Here is a 23,656-nt window from a genome sequence, read left to right as displayed (position 1 = left end):
AATGCGGGGGGGGGGGGGGCTGGAGGCAAAATCTAACCAAAGTAAAGCACATTGAAGTCTCATTTTCAGAGCTAAACACAATTCTCACATTACTGAAGCATTACTGAAATGTGTTTATGTTTGTTTGGATGGGCCTTAAATGTTTCATGTTTGCTTACAAGCGGATTCTGCACTGCACTCGAATGTCACTTTGCATTGGCTCTGAAATGTGCTGATTCTGACAGTTTTTGGTTTTCTAAACTAAATCACATAGTGCTTTTTCAAACCATCAAACAGCAAAACTGCACAACTTAGAATTTGTATCGTATGGATGTATCCCATCAGTCTTAATTCAAATTAACATGGTGCAAATCTGAAGTTCGCTTGCAAATCCATCAAAAGCTCTGGCTCTTTTTGTCCCATCATCATAGGAAGATAGGAAGCTGCCTTATACTGATTCAATCTGCTGGTCTGTCTAGCTTAGCATTATCTACATTGACAGGAAATGGCTCCCCACAATTTTGAAAACAACGCTTTTTCAGCCTGATGCTGAGATGCCAGTGACTGAACTTGGGACCCTCTGCATGCAAAACAGTTGCCTTACCACTGAGTTGCTCTGCTGCAAATTAATCGTTTGGTAAGGGTTCTGCATAATTGTATCTTTCAGTGGGACAGATCTCCTCATGTAAACATAGTAACCTTGCTTAGATTACTACCAATAATTAAGAGTGTGTGTGTGTGTGTGCATAGATTAAAATGTTCAGCACATTTCCCATGGATTATTTAGTAGCTTTTTGCAACATAGGTCAGTATTATTTCCCCAGTATTGCAGATGAGGAGCTGAGGTGGAAAGCAAAGTGGATTGTGGAAAGTCACAACATGAGCCCAAGGCAAGATTTAAACCAGGATCTGCCTGCCTGCCAGCTCACAGTCTTAATGGTGCAATCCTGCACTCACAAAAAACCAGGGTGGCAAAGAAGCTTTCTGGGAGCCTTGCTTTTCCATTCCCTTTCCCACCTGCACACACTTTTGTGCTGCTTCTCTTCTCAGGACACTGATTTGTTGGGCCACTCAGTTGCAACTGAAGCTCTCCTGAGTCCAGCAGCTTTTCCTTTCCCTCAGCTCTGGTTCAAAGGCTGTTCCTTAGGAAAAAGCTGAAGTGTGCCATGTGCAGAGTAGATGATGGAGAATGTTGCAGTGCAAGAGTGGGGAATATGGACCCCACCAACCCCAGCCAGCAGGGCAAAAGGTCAGGAATGATGCGTGTTGTAGTTCATCATTAGCATCTGCAGGCAGGGGGTGTTGGTTTCTGCTTTCTTCTCTGTGCAGCGAAGTGCTTGTCACGAGACAGGTTGTTTACATTCCACAGAGTCTGTACTGTTGGAGGTTTTCTCACGGGAACGGGAGACTGGATATGACGTACACTGGTTTCCTGTTTTTCACTGTTCTTTGCAGTTTCAGTTTGAGATTCTCTCCGTGCTTTTGAGGAGAGATGACGCTTTCTCTGCTCCGGCAGAGGGAAGATGTTTTTCTGTAACTTACCAGCTTTGAACTGTAAATAAAGTAGTATAGAGCATGTTGGCATATACTCCTCATCATTCCGCTGTGCACTGGACACTGCTTACCCCCAACACTTGGTTCCGGGCCCAGAAAAACGCAGTGTTTTGAGAATGGACTCCAGAAGTCGGGCTCCTGGCAAAGGAACAAAGGAGCAGGAAACGAAGTGCCGGCAAAGTATCGGAACAGCGGCAGAGAGACGGAACGCAAGGTATCTGCTCTGCGCGTCAAGATGATTGATGAAGGTATGTGCTACTGCTCCGGGCAGCCTGCCAGCTTCTAATTAATGGCTTTATGGCTGGACTTTGAACTTTTAATAGCCGGTTTTTGCCGAGGCACAGGCAAATGGCTAAAAGCAACACTTTCCTATGCTGGGGGAAATCGAAAGTAACTTTTGGAATGCAGTTTGAAGCAGCTGCAGATAAGCAAAGCAGTTAAGCAGAAGAGCAGCACAGGCAAGGCAGAGGCTGTTTTGAAATTGCCTTTGGATTAAAGCAGCTTGATTTAAAGCAGCAGAGATGGCTAGCTGTACAAAGCTAGCTGATGCTTGTGGGATTCCTAAGCTCAATAAGAAAAATTACGCGGACTGGGTTTTGTATGCAGAGGCAATTCTGCGGAAAGAGGGTCTGTTTGAGGTGATTACAGACAACCCCCCAGCTCCAATTACAGATTGGTAGCCAGAGTCATGATGGCTAGCTGCAGAAGGCTGGATGAAGCAAGTGGGGGATTTGATACCACTGATCAGCCAAATGCTCAACTCACAGTAGCTTGTGATACTGCCATGATTCAGAATGAAGCAGATCGCCGAGGTGCTGGCTGCATGGGAAAGGGGGAGACTTCACAGTCGTCATCCCATAGTGCAGTGGAACCACCAGATGGCGCCAAAGCTTTGAAGGCAGTGAAATGCTACTCGTGTGGACGTCTAGGCCATATGAAGAGGGAATGCAAATATCCCAGGGCCAAGACAGAGCAGCGCAGCGGAAGCTCATCGCGTGGAAAAGGCCAGAGCAAAGGCAAAGGTCCGGTGTCCAGGACAACGCAGCACAAGGCAATGGTCTCACGCTACGCTCCAAAGGTTGCAGAGGTTGCAGAGGTTGCAGAGGTCCAGAAGACGTCTAGATCTTTCTTCGTTGTTGATTCAGCGGCAACGCATCACATGTGCAACGATAAGCGACTGTTCGTGTCTTTTACACCGCAGGAAGGTGCAATTCACCAGGCGGATGACCACACTATCCCCAGTAAAGGCTACGGAACTGTTGTTCTTCACAGTTTGGACTTATCGATACAGGATGTTCTTTATGTGCCGGATGCGAAACATAATCTGCTCAGCGTTGGACAGCTGATTGAGAAGAAGATTGACGTTTCCTTTAAGAACAATAGATGCATCATCACCAAGAAAAATGATTATCGCAGTGGACTTCCGGAGGCGGTGCGAAGGGTAATGGCTGCCCTTTCCTAACCGTATGCTGAATTTGTTGGTCGTTTGTTTGTTTTGTATTATGATGATGTTGTGCAGGATGACACTTGTTGCATTGCAGGTTCTAACAAAAGTTTGCATGCAGAATGTATTCACGATTTTCACAGGAAATTTGGTCATTTGCATTTTGAGGCAGTATCTAAAATGCCTGCCTTGGTTGAAGGTATGACCATTAAACCCTGCAGGTACCACATGAAGTGCAAGGCATGTGCAGCAAACAAGGTGAAAGTGGCTGTGAAAGGTAAGGTGTCTAGTAGGCAAGCTACAGAACCATACCAAATTATTCATGCTGATTTGGTTGGACCACTATCGCCCTCTTTGGGTGGGAATAGGTACTTCATGGTTCTCATTGATGCATTTTCCAGGTATATTTATGTGTACAATCTCAAGCAGAAATCAGAGGCTTTTCCTAGGTTCAAGGAATTCTGTGCTTGGTTGGGAAATGTGCATGGTAAGAAGATAAAGATTCTTTTCAGTGACCGGGGGGGGGAATTCACTTCTCAGCAGTTTGAAGCTTTTCTGGCTGAGAAAGGAATTCAACACGATTTGTCTAGTCCTCGCTCGCCATGGCAGAATGGACTTGCGGAACGAGCAAATCAAACATTGCTTCAAGGGTTAAAAACCTTGCTGCATGATGCAAATCTTCCAGAGAGTTATTGGGCCGAAGCTCTCTCATGTTTCACTTACAGTTATAATCGCAGGTTATCTTCAGCGATTGGTTGTACCCCCTATGAGAAGATGTTTGGCAAGAAGCCATACATCAAACACATGAAAATTTTTGGTTCGGACATGTGGGTTCACTCACCACAAGACTCCAAGTTAGACAAGCGTGGATTGCATGGTATCTTTCTAGGTTATCAGAAAGGGTCATACAGAATAATGATGACTGACTCTAAGGAAATTAAGCTCACAAGAAGTGTTGAGTACAATGCCAAGTGGGGGGAGAATGTGGGAATTTTCCAATGTTATCCTGCTGACAGTGATGAGACTGAGGATAGTCAAAAGCAACCGCAACAACCCACACCCACTGATGAAGGTTCTGATTCTGAGTCTGAAACTGAATCAGATGATTCAGAGGATTTCAAGAGTGCGAAAGCCTCTATGCGACCCTCTGAAAGTTCTGATCAAGAATTGGAGGAACCATTGTTCACAATAGGTCACTTTTCTCCTAAAAAGGAAGAGAAGAGTGTTGAAGACTTAAGGCTAATTTGAAGGTCACAGAGAGCCACAAAAGGCAGACCTCCAAAGAGATTTGCTGATGAGTTTGCTAAGATAGCAGTAACAGCTGTTAAAAGCTCCAAGAAGGTATATGAACCTTCGAGTTTCCAAGAAATCCAGGATTTGGATTCAAAGGAAGCTGAGCCATGGTTAAATGCCATGAAGGCTGAGCTTGATTCCTTGGAAAGGAACAAAACATGGGACCTAGTTCCAGTAGTTCCAGGAATGAAATTGCTTGGAAGCAAATGGGTCTTCAAAGCGAAGACTGATCAAAATGGCAAGATAGTCAGACACAAAGCCAGATTGGTAGCCAGAGGATTTGCTCAGGTACCAGGTGAAGACTATCACGAAACCTACTCACCCACAGTGAGGTATGAGAGCATTAGGCTTATGCTCAAGCTAGCTGCAGAAGAAAATCTACACATTAGTCACCATGATGTGAATACAGCTTTTCTGTACGGATCTCTAGATGAATCACTTTATATGCTTCCACCTGATGGCGTACAGGTAAAACAAGGATTTGTTTGTGCTCTGAAAAAGTCAATTTATGGTCTCAAACAAAGTGCACGGTGTTGGCACACAAAACTCACTGAAGTATTGTTTTCTCTAGGTTTTCAGCAAGGGAAAGCTGATCCATGTGTATTTGTCAAAGAGGAGGGGCAAAAGAAACTGTATTGTTTGTTTTATGTTGATGATCTTTTATTCTTTTGGAAAGATGTCACAATGTACAATAACGCCCTAGCTCAACTGAAAGAGCACTTTGACATGAAAGATCTTGGTGAGGTAAACAACTACCTATCTCTGGAAATAGAGAGAGATCAAGATGGTAACATTCTAGTACACCAGTCACGGAAAATTGCTGATGTGTTAAGCAAACTAAACCTGATGGATGCTAACCCTGTAGACACACCGATGACAACAGGTTATCAGGTAGATGACACTGAAGAAGCATTTTCTGACACTACACTGTACAGAAGTGTGCTAGGCAAGCTAAACTTCATTGCCAGATGTTCAAGACCAGACATTGCTGTTAGCTGTAATTTGCTAAGCAGACAAGTCAACAATCCTACTGTTAAGGATTGGAAAGCTCTGAAACGCATAGCGCGGTATTTGAAAGGCACTATGCATTACAGACTGAGATTTAACAATCAGAAGTCTGGTGGTCTTGAGATATTTGCAGATGCAAGTTTTGGAAGTGACACTACAGACAGGAAAAGTACGTCTGGAGTTTGCTATAAGTACAATCAGGGTCTATTTGATTGGTCTTGCAAGAAGCAAACAACTGTTAGCTTAAGTACTTGTGAAGCTGAACTGAATGCACTATCTTATTCACTTAAAGATTGTGAATGGTTGTTACAATTGTGCAAAGACATGAAAATTCCTGTCAAATGTCCAATCCAGGTTTACCAGGACAACAAAGCATGTTTGGCTTTGCTGAATTCTGAAGGTTGTAAGCAAAGCACGAAGCACTTGCAATTGAAGTTGCAACATGCTAGGGAACGTATTCAGAAAGGACTCGTAACGGTGTCCTATATGCCAGGTAATGAAATTCCTGCTGATGTATTGTCCAAGATTGTATCAAGGGATCAACACTGTACCTATGTGCAGAAGTTGGGTTTGTACTGATATTGTACGAACACGCTGCCCAGAGATGTTCACAGAAAGGGGGAGGATGTTGGTTTCTGCTTTCTTCTCTGTGCAGCGAAGTGCTTGTCACGAGACAGGTTGTTTACATTCCACAGAGTCTGTACTGTTGGAGGTTTTCTCACGGGAACGGGAGACTGGATATGACGTACACTGGTTTCCTGTTTTTCACTGTTCTTTGCAGTTTCAGTTTGAGATTCTCTCCGTGCTTTTGAGGAGAGATGACGCTTTCTCTGCTCCGGCAGAGGGAAGATGTTTTTCTGTAACTTACCAGCTTTGAACTGTAAATAAAGTAGTATAGAGCATGTTGGCATATACTCCTCATCATTCCGCTGTGCACTGGACACTGCTTACCCCCAACAGGGGGAGGCTCCCCACCTCTGTTACAATAGGTGCCACTAGGAGCTACTGCACATCTAAATAAGTGCAGGAGGCAAGCGTGTACACATTGCCTCCGTAAGCATTACTGTTTTCTCCTCTCCAGTGCACTCCCACCGCTGTTAGCCTAACGTATCCTGCAGTTTCTTGAGAAACACGCCTCAAACCAGGTTGCATCTGATTTGAAAATGAAAGCTGAGGTGTGCACAGTTCAGACAACCATTGCACATGCAGAGATGGCAGCACATGCACAGGCAGCTTCACTGGGGGTTACCGGCACAGAGAAACAAATCCGGTAATGTACAGTGTACATTGGCACTTGCGGTGTGCAAGGCAAGTGCAAATGCAACCTTAAACACAGCATGGGGTGGGTGGGCAACCTTGCTGCATTTTCAGCCACTCATGTGTACATAGCCTAAGTCAGTAAACTATATTTCCCAGAGCTATAAAATCTGGTTGACTTATACAGAACTTAAGTGACATTCTCAAGCTGGTTTCACTGCAAGCTTCTGACATCCCAAGTCACTTGTGGATTGCAACCCAGGGCACGTACATGCTTGGCACAGTGTTTTCCTCCAAACACCACCACCTGCGTTCCGCAGGAAGTGACCCAAAGACTTCACCTTAAAGACTGCTGACCTTAACAAAAATGTGTGCTTCCTCTGTTAATAAGGTAGCGTAAGGGCCTTTCAAAGTCAATATGTGGTGGCATCCCAAGACATACAACATGATTCAGACAGAAGGGTAGGATAAATCATAGTCATTGAAACTGATCCAGCTTCTGTTCAATTCCACAACAAAAACACCCCCTTTGACTTGCATGGGAAGTGAATTTTGTGCTCCCAGCCTATTAATCTTAAGTCTCACTTGTCTAGCAAAGATGCAGGTAGGGAATTTCCTAGGCAGGCCTGTACATCTGTTACATTCCATGTATCCAAAGAACAGGGAAATAATTTATAGGAACAGCAAGAACAAGCCACAGCAATTTTTCACTCAGCATATTAAAGTTTAAAACATGTAGCGTTTTCGAATGCCTGAAAGATCGGATTGGAAATAACTGCTCGAGAAGTGTCTGAAGGGAATGAAAGAGATATTGCTGCTAAATTAGTTATAAAATGGAACGCACCCTCTCAGAAATGAGAAATTTGCTAGAATTTCAAGAAACGGGTAATTTGGGTGAGTCAGTTTAACAATATTGGGCCTTGGATTCTGACCTATTTTACGGGGACATGATGGTTGAAATTTTAAGCGCATTTACTAGAGAGTACACCTCACTGAACACAATGGTGAATAAGGGCAGATATGATAACGGGTTGTGGTGTGGGGAAAGTGGTTAGGGAGAATCCTGCCCCCCCCCCCAAATAACATTAGCACCCAGGGCGATACAGTGAACTGAGGTGGAAAGTACAGGTCAGACAACAGGAGGTACATTATTTCTTCACACAGTACATAGTAAAGTTATAGGATTTGCTTTTACAGGATGTGCTGAATGCCACCACCTCAGACAGCTGTTAAAGGGATTAGACAACTACTTCTGCATATTTTTATTTGGAAGGACAAATGGTTACGTTACATTTTGGGAGGCTTCATAGGGACTAGTGTTTACATGCCTACGCTGCAAATGTGGTATGATGGCAGTGACAAATGCCTTTATTTACCAACCCAGCAGATAGTAAATAAGCATGCTAGTCGTACTGAGAGCAGACCCATTGAAGTTAAAAGACTTGACTAACACAAGTTCATTGATTTCATTGGGTCTACTCTGAGTAAGACTTAGTTGACTATAAACCTTAGGGTTGTATTCACCATGGTTCCCCTCCACCCTGGGCATCTCCTAAATCTGTACTGGTTTTCTCCCCAATCCTCCTGTGCAGATTTGGTTTGGTTTTGTTTTGGTCTTTGAGCTCCTACTAAACTAGTGGAGAATTTCCTTGCAGAAGATTTGGTGAAATGGGTGCCCGCGTTCTTCTATTCCAGTGTTTCCCAACCTTGTGCATCCAGCTGTTTTTGAACTACAACTCCCATCATCCCTGACTAGCAAGACCAGTGGCAAGGGATGATGGGAATTGTAGTCCAAAAACAGCTGGAGGCACAAGGTTGGGAAACACTGTTCTATTCCTGAATGCTGGGTTAAACAGCATTTTGTATTTAATGCTACACTAACATTACTGAAGAAAACAATAGGCTTGGGCCCATACCCTTTCCAAGTCTCATTCTTATAGCTCATCAAGTTCGATTCAACATTAAGTGAACCAAAATTTCTTAGAAGAGGTCCCCCCTCTCCAAAATTTCACCTCTCCCCTTCCTAGTTTACGCGCCCCCCACCCCCATCTTGGCTGCCCAAAACTAGCATGGAAAATTTTGAGAGGCCATTTTTGCTCATTCCTGGTTTTCTGCCTGCATTTCAGGGCTTATCCCTTTACTGGCTTTGAAGAAGCATGCATGAATCTCTAGTGCAGGGGTAGCCGACATGGTACCATGCAAATGTTGTTGTACTATTTCCTATCCACCTCAGCCGGCATGGCAAATAGTCAGGAATGATGGGGTCCAATGACATCTGAAGGGCACCTTGTTGGCTTCCCCTGCTCTAGAGCACATCCAACCCCGCCATCACATATGTGCCTGCGACTTCACCCCATTCTTCCTTCATACTGCAAACAGTGACCAATCAAGGACCAGCGTGGGCCGTGCAATCCACATGCTAGAAGCTGATCTGCAAGCCTGCGAAGCAGAGACACTGCATTTTCAAGGTAACCACTTTGTTCAGCTTCCCATATTTCTGGTTTAACACTCAAGGAATGTACAGAGATTACAGGATGTGGCCTCAGGCGTTCTTGGCAGAGCCAGTAGAAATAGTGGAAAGCATAAAGATGGCAAGAGCCTCTTGCTCGTCAAAGAGCTGCCTGCCAGTCAAGGCTAAGTCACTGGCTGGGCAAGTGTAATAAGGGTGATTCCTGAAAAGCTGTTCCTCTTGCTGTAGCAGTTGTATTTTGGCTTCTTGCGAAGTCCCTTGATTATAAAGCCTTTCATTGCAGTGCCTCTCGCAACTGCTAGATCCACATTAAATATTAAATAAGAGATGTGAACAATGTGCTAAAGTCATCAGTTACTGCTGTGTCGCTAATGGAAGTGTTTTGGGTGCCCTGTAACGTACTTACACTGATGGAGAGCACCGGCCCGACTTTGTACATGCAGTATCGGTCCGTCCCGGCACAAATATCTTTTATGTCTTTGCCATCTCCTTCGAGTCCAAGTTCTTTATGCATGAACTGAGCAAAAGCTTTCATTCTGTTGGGGCTCCCACCCACGCAGACAAACTGGAAATAAATCATCAGATTATCAGCCATAGCAACAACAGAGACTTGGCATGCTCTGGCGATAAGATACGATTTTATAGCCAAAGCGGGGTACGCCTGGAAAAGAAGGGTAAATACGTAGACTGCCTGGCCCATTTATGCAAGACTGCATGCAAAGAAGTGGGTTTTATCTCGGTTATCACAGGAAATCTTGCGGATTTAAAATATGCCGGCATATTTTGTTTTAGGAGAACAAGTTGTTCAGTTTCCTCTGTCCTTATTTATTTGTCATGAAATGAGGTGGATGATGTTATGAGATGCATGGTTCTTTGGTGCCAGTGTTTTGGTTAAAGCTGAAACTAACTAAGGCATGCTGTGGCCAAAGTGAAATACAACACTGAAAGCAGCATCAGCTCCTCCTCTTCCTCTTCTTTGTCTAGGAGCAGCCGGTAGATCAAAACGTGTGACCTGACATTATCACCCTTCCAATTTCCCTGCCTCTGCAAGTGGTAGCCAATGAAATGTGAGCATGGGAATGACGGCGTTGTGTCATGTTTCTGGTTCTATCAGATGGTTACCAGAGAGAGAGAGGAGAGGCAGATGTAAGATTTTAAAAAAAACTTTCATATATCTGGGTCTGCCATAAATGTCTAGTGTCCATGAAATTTTGCCTGTATTTTAAAGGGATAAAGGGGGGGATGAGACACACAAGAATTATCACCAAAACCCATGTCTTGGTATTTCCTATCTGGTGTTTAATATATACATTTTGTAATTGAGGCTCGTCCCAGCCAAATACCTCATACGAAGCGACCGTAACTTTCAGCTAAAAGTAAATCCGGCTGACTGTCCTTTTAATGTGGGCACTGAATATAAACTGTTAGTACTTGTTTCTTCTGAAAACAAAGTAGAACCAGATGCTGAAATAGCATGTGGTCTAATTGCTTATTCAACAGCATCAACTAAAATGACAAGAATTGCACAGAATTATAGAAATAACACCAGGAACTACAAATGTGAGCAAAAATACGGAACCACATTTAAAATAAAATAGAAATAAAATCCGCTTCTGAATCTGAAAAAGGCAATGAATGTAACAGCCATCTTTTCCACAGGGCTCAGAAATTAAATGCCTGATTCACAAATGACTTAATTCATAAATGCGCACTAATCATACACAGTATTAAGAATCCCAAGTGCTTAGTGCAACTCACTGTAGGTACTCCAGAGAATCATGTCCAATAAAGAAAAGGCTCGCCTCCTTAGTTACAAGGTTCCCGAGTTACTTCAGCTTTGTATTTTGCTCTAAATGTTAGAAAGAGTTTTGCAGTTTAATGCCAGTGTTTTGGTTAAAGCTGAAACTAACTAAGGCATGCTGTGGCCAAAGTGAAATACAACATTTCAGCATGTTTTAACTCTCCCTGTGAAATCAGCGGGATTTAAAGTGCTTAACATTGGCTTCACAGTTCCAAAGATAAATGGAATGAATTTTTTGTATTTTTTGCCCACTCCCGACTACTGGGGCAGTCAGTTCTGAGGGGCAGACTTCCAATTAGAATTTGGCTAATGAGCAGCCTTGCAGAGTTCACCTTTAATTTTCATAGCAACCAATATGCAAAGAGAACCATAGCTTAGACGAAGAGCACTTGCTGCCCATGAGGAAGGTTCCGCATTCAATCCCCAGCATCTCTATTAAAAAATAAAATTAAGTAGCATGTGTTATAAAATATCCTGTACCAGAGGCCCAGGAGAGCTGCTGGCAGTCAGGGTAGAGAATACTGGGCTAGATGGACAGATATTGGATTTGGCAGAAGGCAGCCTTCTTTGTTCTAACTCTTTCCTTTATTTGTGAATTCATCACTTCTGAATTTAAACCCCGAGTCCTGCTTGCAGGAACTCTGCATGTGAGCAAATGCACTTCTTGATAAAGGTTGCTCTTTTTCCAGCACAGCTCTTAAGAGCTTTTGCAGCTGAGATGCTACAGCAACACCCTTTCCCTTCCTCGTAATAAATTGCACGAACTTTGAAATGATAAAATGACGAGCCAAATTCCTCAATGAATTGTTTCTGAACTGGAGTCTGTGCAACTACCCCAGGGAAGAATTTAGCTCATCATACCAGAAACAGGTTTAGTTTCCCCAGTCTACTTATTTTACTGAGAAGGAAAGGGTAATTGCCCATAACCGTAGCTGCAGCGGACTTTCTGAGTTGCTTTGCAGAATGGCACTGACTCTGTTCCTGTGGGACCTTTAAGTCATCTCTGTAGCTAGATCTAGGAAGCCACTATGATAAAAGGAAACTGCAAAAGACGTGGAAGAGAAGTAGCAGCAGGAATGAAAGATGTTTATAAATGCTGCAGCTGTGTTATTATTATTTTTTACCTTCGTGTCGCCAAACATGGCTGGCAGATTGTGCGTTTTGGTCCCTAAGTCTAAGTGATAAAGGATATCTTCATCCATTAAATCCAAGTGAGGGTTCATAACATAAACAAGTCCATTCCTAGGGAGGAAAAAAGAGAGAGAGAGAGAGGGAAAAAACACTCCAATGAAAGAAGCACAAAAGAGGAAACTGTGAAATAAGATACAACCACCTTAAATTTCATGCAAGTTGTTAGATTGCCTCGTTATATATTAATAATGCTGAAGCCCGAAGAGAAAGAAAGAGGACTTGGGTCTAAGCCAGGCTCTTTCCAGATGATGGATTTTTTGTACAGAAAATGTGCATTTGTTCTCCGTTTGGTATGCTGACTGCAGACCTCTTCCCTGAAGGTTCTTATTCTCAGTGTTTTCCAACACTATACTTCGTACTTCAGAAAATATGATTTCACCCTACACGTACACTCCCAGATAAATTGTGTTGCTACCGTGATTGCCCTCTGGAATGAAGTGGTGTGGCTGCCATAGACCCCTTTGTGACTAAGGATGGGTGGATCTGTTATTTTTTATTTCTCTTGGTTTCTCATTTTTCCAAGTTTAATTTCAGTTCTGGGTTTCCCCGCAACCCTTTGGAGCAGATTTGGGAAGGCATAGCGGCGGTCGGGGAGTGGGGGGAGAATTATAGGGAGAGGAAAATAAGGGGAACTATTCTGTTGGATACTATCCAATAGTTTCAACTTTTTTTTTGAAAATAGAGCCCCTATTATAAAGAAGTTCCCATTATATGAAAGTATCTGGCCAGAACTACATAATATGGAGGATTTATGGAGGCTGCTAAAAACACTCGCCCCTATCTTCCTCTTCCCTTGTAGCACCTAGTACTGTAGAACACATGACATGATGTTGCACTACTGAGAGTTCATTCACTAAAAGCTGCAACCAGTGAGAAAGAGCAAGTTCCGTTGTGTAAGCAGAAGCCCTTGTGCCAACAGCACAACTTTGTTGCATGTGACTCCATGGCTGGACTTCCTTCTTCATTGCCAGAGAGGGAGATCTGGGGTGTCTGGGTCACCCGCCTAGCCTTCTTAACGCCTTTCCTTTGATTTCCTTAATTCCATAAAATGGAAGTTCTCTGTGGCAGTGCCTTTCCTGCAGTATTCCAAAATTATCTCATAAGAACCTAAGAAGAGCCCTTCTGGATCAGACCATGGCTCTGTATCCTATTTCTCACATCTGGCCAAACAAGCCCACAAGCTGAGCATGGAAGTCTTCCTCTGCTGTTGTCAGCCAGCAACTTGGATCCAATGGCATACTTTGTCTGCATATGGTTCTGTTGAGCTATATATAATATTTAGTGGCAACTGCAAATGAATAGCTTGGGTTGTTTTTTTTTAAAGGCATTCATGGATTAGCTATCACAGTGGAGGAGAGCTCTTCAAGTGAGCAGCACATCACTGGATTAATCTGTTCACTGAAATGAGGCTTTCACTTGACCTTTAAATATACGGACGCCCTTGTCAGATTAATTGCTCCTAATAACACCAGGACTTGCCTCAAATGGCTGGATGGAAAGTTATTTGCACCTTTGGGATCTTAATCATATTGCAGAGGGTGTTGGCATGAAAGCTCCTTGGGGTGCCCCCTTTTGGACCTCCTGCTGTTTCACTGGCAATCCTAAAGATATTATTGTCTTAAGGAAATATTTGGGTTTCTTATGTGATCAAGCCAGTTCCGATTCCCACTCTCAAAACATTTGCATACTGTGGCATTTGAGCTATTCAGTACCATGTGCAGCTTTGAATCTAATCCTGAGTATGCTTACTTGGGAGTAGGACAGCCTATTTAAGCCTGCCAGGCTTCCCCATTTGGTCCACAGGCTGTTTTGGGCAAACCATGTCTACCTGCTGACAACCACCTTACATCGTAAGGTAGTTAAAGGGATCGCTTATCTCCAATCTAAACACCACAGCATTAAGATAAGTGCTAACATAAGAGGTAAGCTCTCTGCCTGTTCTTTCTGAAGAGACAGAGGTTTGTCTCTGATCTCAGAACTGAGGTGCTTAGCACTGAGCTGGGGAGGTAAAATCCCTCTGCCTTTTTAGAAAACCTCTCTAAAGATCAGGCAGAGGCATATTTCCAACCAACCACACCTCAGTGCTGGAGTGGAGAAAAGTAGAAATGCTAATTATGTGTGTGAGCCTGCCTGGCTGCTTCCTTGCCTGGTGTGTGTGTGTATGTGTGGGACAGGGAGAGAGTGATATGTGTCTGGTACAAGGGGTGGGGTGCATTTTATTTTTTTGAGGGTGGGTGTTTTGCCTCAACCATTTTTGCCCTACCCGCCATTGTAATGTGGCCTCTTAAAAGGCTGGGGAATTTTCAATCCAGCCCCCGGGAAATACGGTAAGCTGTCAGGGAAAGCAGAACTGGAATGGAAGGTGCAGATGTTTTGGAAAAGGAGAAATGGGGTGAATATTTGGCTTAGAAGGTGGAAGGAGAAAGGTGTCATTGTTTGGTGTTTGAGAGAGGGTAAACATGTGAGCATAGGCTAGGAAACGGGAAGAAGGGAGAAACAGAAAGGAGAGAGGTGATGGATCCAGAGAGAATAAAAACAGAAGGGATGGAGTTTTACTGTCACAATAATGAGAATGGCAAGAAAAGGAGGATAGAACCTTGGTGACAGGTCAAATAAGATTTATTTGTTTATTCATTTATTTATCCATATGTGTATACCACTCTCAGTGTGCATGGTGCCATACAGAGTACAAGCGGCAGGTCCTTGCTTTGAGGAGCTTACACAAAAAGGAAAATATTTTGTTGGAACTGACAGAAGCAAGCTGATCGCATAAAACAAACCAAGTGGCATCAGACAACAGGAAACAAATAGGCTGAAAACACACCAGTGAATGGCAAAGTAGGAGGTAAAAGATTGTTAGCTGGGATTCCATTGTTTCCATAGTCCGTTTGTTCAAGAGGCATTTGTACTGTTGACCCTAAATCCACCCACAAACACCAGCCTTTCCCTCCCAGCCCTTCTGGCCCTTGTGATTCATTCTGGTTTGGCTGCCATGCCAGCACCTGTCTCTATTTTGCTGCCAGAACTTTCTGCTGCCTCTCTTGGGTCCTTCGGCAGCTGCCTTCCCCCCACAAGCTTCTTGTTTCCAAATAATTCAGCAGGCGGACTTTGCATATCTACTGTTGCACCACTTGTTTCCAAAAATGGCAAGTGGGGTCCAAAGCAAGCAAGTGCAAAATCTGAGGGAAGGAGGCCATGACAGAGGTTTATAGAACTAGATATGGTGTGGGGAAAATAGAAATAAGCTTTCTCGCCCCTTCATCTCTCATAATACTGAATGATAGGTGATTCAGCAGAAGCATAATCAAGCACTTCCTTTTTAATACAGAGTGTAGTTAAGCTCTGGAACTTGCTACCGAGAGGTGAAGTGATATCCACCAACTTAAGATAGCTTTAAAGGGGGGGGGGGTCAGACAAATTTACATAGGCTATCAGTGGTTACAAATCATGCTGACTATATGCCAACTTCATTGACAGAGTCCCTATATCTCTGAATACCAGCCTGGAGGAGTGGAGTCACAATTCTAGCTTTCTAGCAGCAGTGTTGCTGCCACTTGCCAGCGGGGGGCAGAGATGAGGTAGCAGGGAAGTTGGAGCTGTGCACGGAGGCACGGACACACTTTCCAGGAAAGCAGCAGCTGGTATGGAGCTAGTGTTGTGGCTCTAGCCCATTGGTTGAGTCACTTCTTGCTACCGCCCGTGACTTGTTTGTGGGTTTCCCAGAGGTTGGTCACATTGGGAGATGGGATGCTGAGTTTGAAAGGTCAGATCCTGCAGAGTTTCTCTTACATTCTAATCCAGGCATAGGCAAACTCCGGCCTTCCAGATGTTTGAGACTACAATTCCGATCATCCCTAGCTAACAGGACCAGTTGGGTCAGGGATGATGGGAATTGTAGTCCCAAACATCTGGAGGGCCAGAGTTTGCCTATGCCTGTTCTAATCTGGCGAAATTTTGTAATGCTTGTAGTACATACTGGAGCTCATTGAACACTGCTTATTTCACATGTTTTTGGCTCTCCTCACCCAGCTCCATTTTTGTAAATTTATTTCCACAGGGTTCTTTTAAGCATTTTAAGGTTGTGTTTATCTTTCATTTGCTGTTGTAGTGCCAAGAATCAATCTTCAAATAGTAAACCTGACATTGCAGAGTATAATGATGGGAGGGACTTATGCACAATCCTATATATTTCTACTTGGACATAAGTCTCATTAAGATCAGTGAAACCTACTCCCAGGTAAGGGTGTATATGAGATTGCAATCTTAGTTAGCTCACAGCTTTAGGATAATCAAAAGTATAAATTACTCTAAAGTGAATAGCACAAGCCAAGGTGCATAAATGTGTTGGACTGAGACCCAAATACTTAAGGTTATCTCCACTGCATTACTCTAAATTCTAAAAGATGCATATATTATATTAGGGCTGCCAATTAGTTTAAGATTTGTAGTTTAATTAATCAGCTTCCTTTCAACCAAGCAACTGATTTGTCACTATCCAGCAAGGTTAACCACTTTCACATCCTATTGATTTCAGAGAGTTAAAACATGTGTTTAAACCTCTTCCACTTAAATTTATGTTCTTTACTTTGGCCAGATCATGAACAAATTTAATATTACAACATTTTAATACAGGAAGTAGATTTGAGGTTGTATTTGAAGAATTGGTAGGTAAAGAATATTATTCTCCCTGGCAAAAGAGCACAAGGAGGTTTTTTTTGTTGTTGTCCATGTGCTTTATTGAAGACATTTATAGATTACTTAATCAATGGCATTTCTAAGCAGTGTGCATTAAAATAAACCATACCACAAATGAAACAATAAAAATTAATCATAAAACCAAACGCTATCTTAAAATGCCTGATGGAACAAAAAAGTGTTAAGGCTGGTCCATGGTAGAACAAAATGTGGATTTGCACTGGTCTGACCCCGCATTAAAACAAGGGCATCTCCACGACATTCTCCCCATTCCAGTATTGTCCCAGATCTTTCCCTCTTTAAATGTGGGGGTTTTCAATCCTTGGCCTGGATTGAGAAACCTTGCATTTAAGGGGGAAAGGTCCAGGACAACATTGGGATGGCATACCCTCCAACATTTCTCCAATGAAAATAGGGACGTCCCATTCCATAATGATAATTTTACTATTTATACCCCACACATCTTACTGGGTTGCCTCAGCTATTCTGAGCAGGTTCCAACAGATATAAAATAATAATTAAACATTAAACATCACAAACAACAACTTCCCTATACAGGATTCCCTTCAGATGGCTTGTGGGTCAGATAACTCCACACTGTCCAACATTTCTACAATGGAAATAGGGACATCCTAAGGAAAAGTGGGACATTCCGGGATCAAATCAGAAACTGGGACGGCTTCTCAAAATCAGGGATGCCCCTGGAAAATAGGGACACTTGGAAGGTCTGGGATGGGGAGGTTGTCATGATCCAGTGTGGACAAGCCCCTTAATCATGTGCCTAAAGCTCAACAAGAAGAGTACCTGTCTAGTCTCAGGCTTGGGCCCATGACACCCAATGTACAGATATGTTACGTGCACACTGAAGCAACAACACATGCACCTTAAACAATTTGTCCCTTTTTCAGTGCCCCCCTGGTTTCTAGAAGAGGATTTTACAGAGGAGCTGGAATATGCATCCGATTCTTGAGGGTTACCTTGAGATTCCCTCATGGAAGAAATTTGGGGTAAAAATAAATGCCAAAAAAGCAAGTACCCAATAAAAACTAATTTAGGTGGCTCAGTTTGAAGAGCTACTTAAGGAAATGCAACTTCAAAAACCCGAAAGCAAATGTGGATTAGGTAGGTACATTTCTGGATCACATCCGTTGTTTGAAACAAGGAATGTTCGTTGGTTGAGTAATATTTTCAGCACGGCAGGCTTTGCACAGGGTAGGATCCATTTAAAGTTTAATTTAAACCCCATAGTTTCCATCTTTCAATTTGTGATAGCAAATCAATCAATAGATCATTCTACCCATTCATGAATTGCTAATTATTGCTTCAGGCCTTCCTCCTAAAATCACTGCTTCCTGCTGAACTTAGCAAAGGCAAGCACATTCATATGTTTTGTTTATTAGACTGAACCTAGTTTGGACCTCCTATTTTATAATTATTGTAATATTTTTTTGCCCCGTCACCTTGATTAAAGCCTGTGTTTCAATCTACATTTAAATTAAAATGATATTCAAAAGACACAAGAGCTTTTGATTGCATCCTTTCTCCAATCATAATTGCAAATGGAAAGGGCTGACTACATAGGAATGCAAGTCCATGTTTAGTTATCAAAACAAAATCTAATGCATCAGAACAATTTTTTAAAAAATAATGACTGGTATTCAACTAAATGGTTACACAAGCACACCAGCCTTTAGCTGTACAATGTAACTTTCCCATCCTTTTCTACCATTCCCTCCATAGACCTACTAAATGTGTTCCATTGTCCCCCTTCCCATTCTCTGTAGCAGATTTAGGGGGCACGTGGGGAGGGGGGGATTACATTGCACAGCTAAAAGTCATTGCACAATATAACTGTTCACTTAAAGAATGCCCCATGAGTCTGAATAATCTGTATGGAGTAGCTCGTAAGAGCTGTGGAAGGACTGGATCTACACAATACAGCAAAACACAACACTTTGCCTGTTTACAGTCATGATACACTGGTATCTCACACAGACAGACAAACCTGGGGAAATTATTTAGGAACTGGGTGTGTAAATTCCTTACCCATTGTAAGTGTTCATTTCAGTCTTGCTGGCTCCAGCTAAAAGAAATGTCAGAATTTCCAATTTTCCCAGGACAACTCGGAAGCAGACACAAAGGAAAGACTATCCTGTGAAAACACAAGATAGCACACAAAGTATTTGCAACAGCTATCTGAGATATATGAATGATATATTGTTCTCTGTTACTTCCAAATGATTTACAGGAATGGTCCCAGTCACTGTTTGTTCTCTGATGCACCAGGTGTAGAATAGCTTGTCTCTTCCAGCTGCAAGTTATGCCTGGATCGCCCATAGCCTCAGATTGGCTGTTTTTGAAGGTGTGGCATTTTCCCTGGACTTTCCCTGGACTTGCGTTACCAGGCTTAGCAAGACAAACAGGCCAGGACTGGTTAACCTTCTGCTGCCGATGTCCAATTCCCCTTGGCCAGAGCCCCACATCTACAGTTTGGCAGCCATCCCTGCAGAAGGCACCCTGAAGGGTTCGGCCTGTTTTTTCTTAAAACGTGAGCATGTTCCACGTGAGAAAAATATATAACGTAGATGTGACAAACAAGGTTTAAAAGGTACATTAGGTGGGCTTAACTGAGCAAGCATCAGTGGCTAAACATCCGAGCTTTATACAAACATTGAGTTAGATTTTAACTCGCGTTGGTTTCCATTTCTTGTGCATAAACAAAACCAAGGCCTCCGCATGAACTTTCAGTCACTGCTGATTTGAGGATTGCACACAAAAAAGAGCCAAAGATCAAGAGAAGGTTGAAGAATACTATATTGCTTCTGAGATTTTATGTTGAATCAGAACAACACTTCCCAATGATTTTCAATAACACCCATAATTTCAGATTTGCCTTTGGACAGTCATACAATTATATGGGTGTAATTCACTTTCCCATATCAGAGTAAAATATTTTCTTACTCAGAGTAAAATAAGTCATGCTTCCCCACACTTTCTAATGCATTTTCGCATCATTTTCCTTTTTGCCAGAAGTCAGCTTTTATTTTGGAAGTGGTTTTTTTGTGTGTGTGTGCAAGAGAGCCATACTGCTTTAATCCACTTTAATTGAACAAAGATAAATTCCCTCTCGCAAAATAGTGACATTCTAGAGCAGACCTTACCTTAGCCTGTCTTTACTGCCTTTCCAAAAATGCAGCCTGCCCCTTTATTTTAAATATATTATTTGACTGTATTTTTGTATTTTATTGTTTCGTAACTTTTTGTAAACTTCCCAGGAGACTTCACTGATATGTGGTATAAAGCATTGTAAATAAATTAGTAAATAACTCTGCTTTCAATACACCTAGCTTACCTAATCTTTAAAAGACTGGAGGGAAGGTCTGCTTCTGCCCCATTCAGAAGACTTACGGAAGATCTAACAATTTGCTTCCATGAAAATACATCACCAGAATATTCCAGTTTATTAACTCTCCTTTGTCTAGTCCAGGACTCTGGCTTGATATTGTCTCAGAGTAGAGTTACACACCTGATATGCACCTCCTGGACTAGTGTGTGGATCCGAACATCATTTTTCTTCCGACTTTGCTCTTATCCAAATGTTGCAATGCAGTTCTTGGTTCAAGAATGTACCAAAAGAATGAAAACCAAAAGATTTGTAGCAGGGTTTCTGTGATCCCTGGTGGCCTTTTAAGACGAAAGTAAACAAGCTAGTAAAAAAACACACACCATGAAACTGGAAGAAAAAGAAATTACAAGTGTGCAGATAGAACAGACCAGCTACTTATTTTATATTGCTGGCTTCCATCGCTACATTTATCTACCAATCTCCCTGTCAGACTTTCAGATCCAAGTCTGTGTGAACAAGCCTGTTTGAAGATTTTCTTTTCTTTAATGGATGCTTGTGCTCCTTATTGCTTTTTTACGAATTCGTTTTAACTGTGCTTTTATTTTTTATCTCTTCTCATGTGGGTAAACAGCACATAAATGGGGACTTTCCACTCCTTTTTGAAAAATGGGGCAGCCTGTGACATGTTCAATTAAAACTTTGCAATTGTGGGAAAGTAACGAGGTACAGTTGTAACCTTGCCCTCTTTCCTAGAGTGTTATTTTGTTCACAACCATTCCTTTCTTCTTCCAGGCGTCTTTATTCAACAATTCTTTCAACTCAGTGACTCAGCAAGCACGCTGATTGCATTGGGGGGCTAAGGTCTTAAGACTTTCTCGTACTGCTAATTATGTGTATAGGTGTAGCAGTGACCAGAACTGAAGGAAGGTGACAATTTCAGAAGCAAGCAGTATCTGTGTGTGACCTCAGAAAGGGTTGAGGCCCCTGATTCAACCTCATTACAGCAAAACACATTAGGTAGTGTGGCAAAGGCTTCCTTTCAAGTAGGACAGTACAGGCCACCAGATGTTTACTGCTTCAGAAACTGTCTTTTGCATTCACCCAAACTTCGGAAGAAAAAGCTTAGCATAATTTTCCACCTTATCAGAAATCCAGCGGTGTGGTAACACTCTCCTAACCACTTGATGACCAGTTTAGGAAGTGATTTTTATATATATTTCATACACTTGTATTCTACCTTTTCTATCATCATGGATAGAGGTGGCATAATGGTGTCCTGTTCTGGTCATGCAGAGGGCGTATTGGAGTAAGCAAATTGCTCCAAGCAAAACCACAGATGAACTAAAGCCCTTTGAGCCTCTGCCTACAGTCCACTTCTCTCAGGCTTCTTCCCACTTTTGAGAACAACAGTCCTTAAATGCCCAACCCTCTGGCCTGCAGAAAGTGCCCATGAGGGTGCCAGTTGTGGGTCTATGGTTCCCTGGCATAGGCTTCTGCTTGCCCCTGATGACCAGCATCAATGTGAGGAATCTTATCTGGCTTCTTAATTGGAGTGTCTGCAGCCTTTGATTCTGACGGTCACTGATGGACTCTGGCATCATGACCTATGAGTCCCCAGGTAAGTTTCCCATCCAGGCACGGAGCAGGCCTAGACCTATGAAGAACACAAGAAGAGCCCTGCTGGATCAGACCAAAAGTCCATCTAGTACAGCATTCTGTTCCTACAGTTGCCAAGGAGATATCTATGGTTTAGGATAACCAGCCTCGTATAATCAACATGCTTAAGTCCAATTATTGCATAAAGCAGCCTTTCTCAACCTGTGGGTCCCCAGATGTTGTTTAACTACAACTCCCATCTCCCCTAGCTAGCAAGGCCAGAGCTCGGGGATGATGGGAGTTGTAGTCCAACAACATCTGGGGACCCAAAGGCTGAGAACTGCTGAATAAAGTAAGCTGTCCTGCCAGGCTTGGCTCACCTTTGAGAGAAGAGTTTGTAAGTAAAACATTTTTAACTTACCAAACATGTAGTCTTCTTCTATGGAAGGAACTTAGAAGGGAATCTTTTAAACGTCTTAACAGCCTATATCTCCATGCTTGACTTTGCTGCTTATTTTGCAATTTTAAATTTCTGATGGGGTTTGGATCCAAAACCTGGATCTTGGAATCCAGGAATCCTCTTTTTATACCGTGTGAGAAGGTCATAGGCAGCACTCTCCTGCTCATATTCCCCATCAACTGATATTCTGAGGCATACTGAAGGTAATATAGCCATTGATAGCCTTATCCCCCATAAAAAGGTCTATTTGTTGTTGGTGGCTGAAATATACTCAGAGTCGCAAAGTGATTTCATGCTCTTTATTCAGCTCATAGTGGTGAGGAGGAATGAATGCAAGTCCCCTCAAAGTATCTGCTTTATATACATTATTTACACAATGGGCTGCACGTGATTGGCTAATTCCGGAATTCTACTGTAAGCCAATCAGGTTGTGGATTCACTTCCATCTGGAGCATGATTGGGTGGTTCCTGCTAACCAATCATACTACTGCATTGTTCTAGGACCAATCAGACTGCTGCATTCTGAATCCTATTGTTCTAGGACCAATCAGACTGCTGCCTTTTGGAGCCTATTGTTCTAGGACCAATCAGACTGCTGCAGTTTGGATCCTATTCAACTCAGTACATAACAGTGGCCATCACTGCAACCTGCAATAGTGAATTCCATAGTTTAATTATGTAGTGGGTGAATAAGTGCTTCCTTTTTTGGTAGTTTGTTGATCTTCATTCGATGACACCAGATTCTAATATTATGAGATTACTGCTATGTGCTCTTAGACGACACCCTTGTTAAGTGAACACCATCTTAGCTTACCATCTGGCAAAGTTTGCTTGAATTCCTCAACCTTTCTCAAAGGGGAAAATCATCTCCACGCTCTGATGTTTTTAGCAATAAACTTAAATCTCAGCTCTTGTACTCAGCACTTTCAACGGCACATCATGCTAAATTACCGCTTGGCGACTGGTGGTGTATATTCATCCTCAGTAGCCTTCTTATGGTTTGCATTGTCAAATCTTTCTAGCAAATAATAATAAAACAGAGGCATTGTGTGTATGTATAGCACAGATGTATTGGTCAACCAGGCAACTTAAGACAGTTGACGGCATCCTCCTCCAGCATAAAGCAAGGAGGATTCCAAGCTGAGGTTCATAGATTTTAAGCCACCACAGTTAACTTTGTGTTAAATGATGACAGTTGCCTTTGAGACCTAAATCTAAGTCCTACTTGTTGTTCCTGCAAGATAAATGTTACGGCACTGTGTGCCAGTTATTTTCACTTACAAACTTGTCTTGCTCTACTCAGTCCTCGTGAAAAATGACTGACTGGTTCAGGATGTGCCAAAATGCTAGGCCTGCATTTTCAACAACAGCCTTTATTTCTTCCATCCACTCAATCTCAGGGCTCTCACATAAACTTTTTTTTTGGGGGGGGGTGCCCTTCAATACCTCACTGGCGTTACTGAAATGTGGCATGGCTCCCATTATCATGCAATCAATGAATTTGATTTTATAGAATTTGTGGTTTTACTTCATACAAAACTAGAAAGTTTGTTGTTGTGACC

The 23,656-nt window shown here is 42.6% G+C and overlaps 1 protein-coding gene across 3 annotated transcripts in view; it reads right to left on the bottom strand.

The window, feature by feature from the left end:
• Positions 1–19,315, bottom strand: part of UPP2 (uridine phosphorylase 2) — a 29,935-nt gene extending 10,620 nt beyond the window's left edge. Inside the window, exons 1-4 of one of the 3 annotated variants that reach the window (XM_081929934.1) lie at positions 18,939–19,315; positions 18,739–18,844; positions 11,931–12,048; positions 9,412–9,570 (exon numbers count right to left, since the gene is read on the bottom strand). In XM_081929934.1, coding sequence (XP_081786060.1) covers positions 9,412–9,570; positions 11,931–12,048; positions 18,739–18,755 — 294 coding nt within the window. In that variant the 5' untranslated portion in view covers positions 18,756–18,844; positions 18,939–19,315. Of the gene's footprint in view, positions 1–9,411; positions 9,571–11,930; positions 12,049–18,738 lie in introns of all 3 variants that reach the window. The other 2 variants (XM_081929933.1, XM_081929935.1) reach the window with 2 other exon arrangements.
• Between the last annotated feature and the right edge of the window lie 4,341 nt (positions 19,316–23,656).

Source organism: Podarcis melisellensis, assembly GCF_964234715.1.
Source record: "Podarcis melisellensis genome assembly, chromosome: 1".
NCBI lineage: Eukaryota > Metazoa > Chordata > Lepidosauria > Squamata > Lacertidae > Podarcis > Podarcis melisellensis.
Note: the sequence above shows the minus strand (reverse complement) of the source record. Positions and strands in the feature narration are given on the sequence as shown.